Raw genomic sequence first — 2,040 nt, 5'->3', positions numbered from 1 at the left:
TCAGGGCTTTCACTCTCTTGTTCTGATTCTCTGACCCTCTGCACTTTCTGCATCTGTCCTCCAGGACCTGTGAGGAATAAAACTGGTTTTGTTAGAGTTCTCTAATGGGTGCTGCTGAGGCCTGTCTTGCAGTCACAGTAATAACCCAAGGGCTGGTGCAGCCACAGCAGAGGCTCTGGTCAGGGAAGCATCACGGGAATGTCCACAAACACAGGGGTGCAGGGGGTGCCCGGGCTTTCCTAGCCTGAGCACCCCTGTCAGGAGCCTGAGACGTAAACAGAACAATGTTAAAGTCCACATTATCAGGACGAGGAGTAAAGGTAGTGATGTAAAAAGACTGACAGAATCAACGTGATTCTGTGATCGGGTTTTGTATTCTCTACAAAAAAGTTATGTGAAGGGCTCAGTAGCCAATGTAATTTCTTTCATATGAAGAATACAACTCGTGATTATTCTTTTGCGAAATCTAGGGAAAATTTACTTGGCATGGTATAAATCATTTGAAATGAAATTAGTATGAAGAAATTGAACTTGCCCCACATAAGACACAGAAATTTCCAGGCATTTGTAATTGAAGTTTGGGGAAAACATTGGAACATGTGAAAACGGACAAAGTGGAATACTGTCTGTCCTTCAGGCTGAACAGAAGGTTAATAGGTGAGTTACTTAAATGTGTGGAAAAGTTGAATTCAAACAATTGGAAATTCCAAGAAATAAATGTGAGGTGCAGATTCCACTCCCCTAATCAGACCTAAGAATAGCAGTACCTGGCTCTGAAGCTTGAGCCCTGCAATCATGGACCCTTCTTCAGCCCCAGGACAATGGGCCCTTACATCACTGGAATCCAAAAAATTCTTTTCAGAGCCCTCTTTATGTCTTTGTTCCTCAGGCTGTAGATGAAGGGGTTCAGCATGGGGGTGACCACCGTGTACATCACCGAGGCCACTGCACTTGCGTGGGAGCTCTGGGGAGCAGCAGAGCTAAGGTACACTCCCAGGCCTGTACAATAAAATAAGGAGACAACGGAGAGGTGAGACACACAGGTGGGAAATGCTTTATACTTGCCCTGAGCTAATGAGATCCCAAGTATGGAAGAAACTATCTTAGAGTAAGAGTAAAGGATACCAGCAAGGGGACCACCACCCAGCAGCCCAGATCCAAAATACATCACCACGTCATTAAGAAAGGTGTCGGAACAGGCAAGTTGGACCAACTGTTTGATATCACAGAAAAAGCTGGAGATTCCCACTTCTCTACAGAAGTACAGCCATGACACCATTAAGCTTTCTAATAAGGAATTCAGGACACTCATCACCCAGACCACCAGAACCAGCAGTGCACAATAGGTAGGTTTCATGATGACTGTGTAGTGCAGGGGGTGACAGATGGCCATGAAATGGTCATAGGCCATTACAGCCAGGAGAAAGTCATCAAATCCAACAAAGAGTAGGAAAAAATACATCTGTGTGATGCAGCCTTCATAGGTTATGACTTTGCTCTGAGTCTGGATGTTCATCAGCATCTTGGGGATGGTGGTGGAGGTGGAACAGATGTCTACAAAGGACAGGTTGGCCAGGAAGAAGTACATGGGGGTGTGGAGGTGGGAGTCTGAGCTGACGGCCAGGACGATGAGCAGGTTTCCACAAACAGTGATCAGGTACATGGAGAGGAAAAGCCCAAATATGAGGGGCTGCAGTTCTGGGTCCTCTGACAATCCCAGAAGAAGAAATTCTGAAATACTTGTATCATTGTCTGGTTCCATGTGGTGGTGGAGACTACAAGGAATGAAAAAAATTAAATAATGATTTTCAAGCAAATGGGCTTCATTTATGTATTTATTATTCTTTATTTTTTATTTTTTAAGTTTTTTTTTCTGATGTAAAGTTCGATGATTCATTAGTTGCATATAACACCCAGTGCACCATGCAATACGTGCCCTCCTTACTACCCATCAGCAGCCTTGCCCATTCCCCCACCTCCCTCCCTTCTGAAGCCCTCAGTTTTTTTCTCAGAGTCCATAGTTTCTCATGCTTCATTCCC

The 2,040-nt window shown here is 44.6% G+C and overlaps 1 protein-coding gene across 1 annotated transcript; it reads right to left on the bottom strand.

Moving 5' to 3' along the window:
* Positions 1 to 829: 829 nt before the first annotated feature.
* LOC123796671 (olfactory receptor 7A17-like) lies at positions 830 to 1,762 on the bottom strand. Its single transcript, XM_045804191.2, has one exon. The coding sequence runs from the start codon at positions 1,760 to 1,762 to the stop codon at positions 830 to 832; it is 933 nt and encodes a 310-aa protein (XP_045660147.2).
* Positions 1,763 to 2,040: the final 278 nt, after the last annotated feature.

The sequence above is a fragment of the Ursus americanus genome, chromosome 14 (assembly GCF_024610735.1).
Source record: "Ursus americanus isolate L20-20 chromosome 14, mUrsAme1.1.p, whole genome shotgun sequence".
Classification (NCBI taxonomy): Eukaryota; Metazoa; Chordata; class Mammalia; order Carnivora; family Ursidae; genus Ursus; species Ursus americanus.
The sequence above is the reverse complement of the archived record's forward strand: the minus strand, read 5'-3'. Positions and strand labels throughout refer to the sequence as shown.

What these genes read in the sequence shown, in the direction of transcription:
- LOC123796671 (XM_045804191.2), bottom strand. Translation starts at nt 1,762, where the DNA reads ATGGAACCAGACAATGATACAAGTATTTCAGAATTTCTTCTTCTGGGA.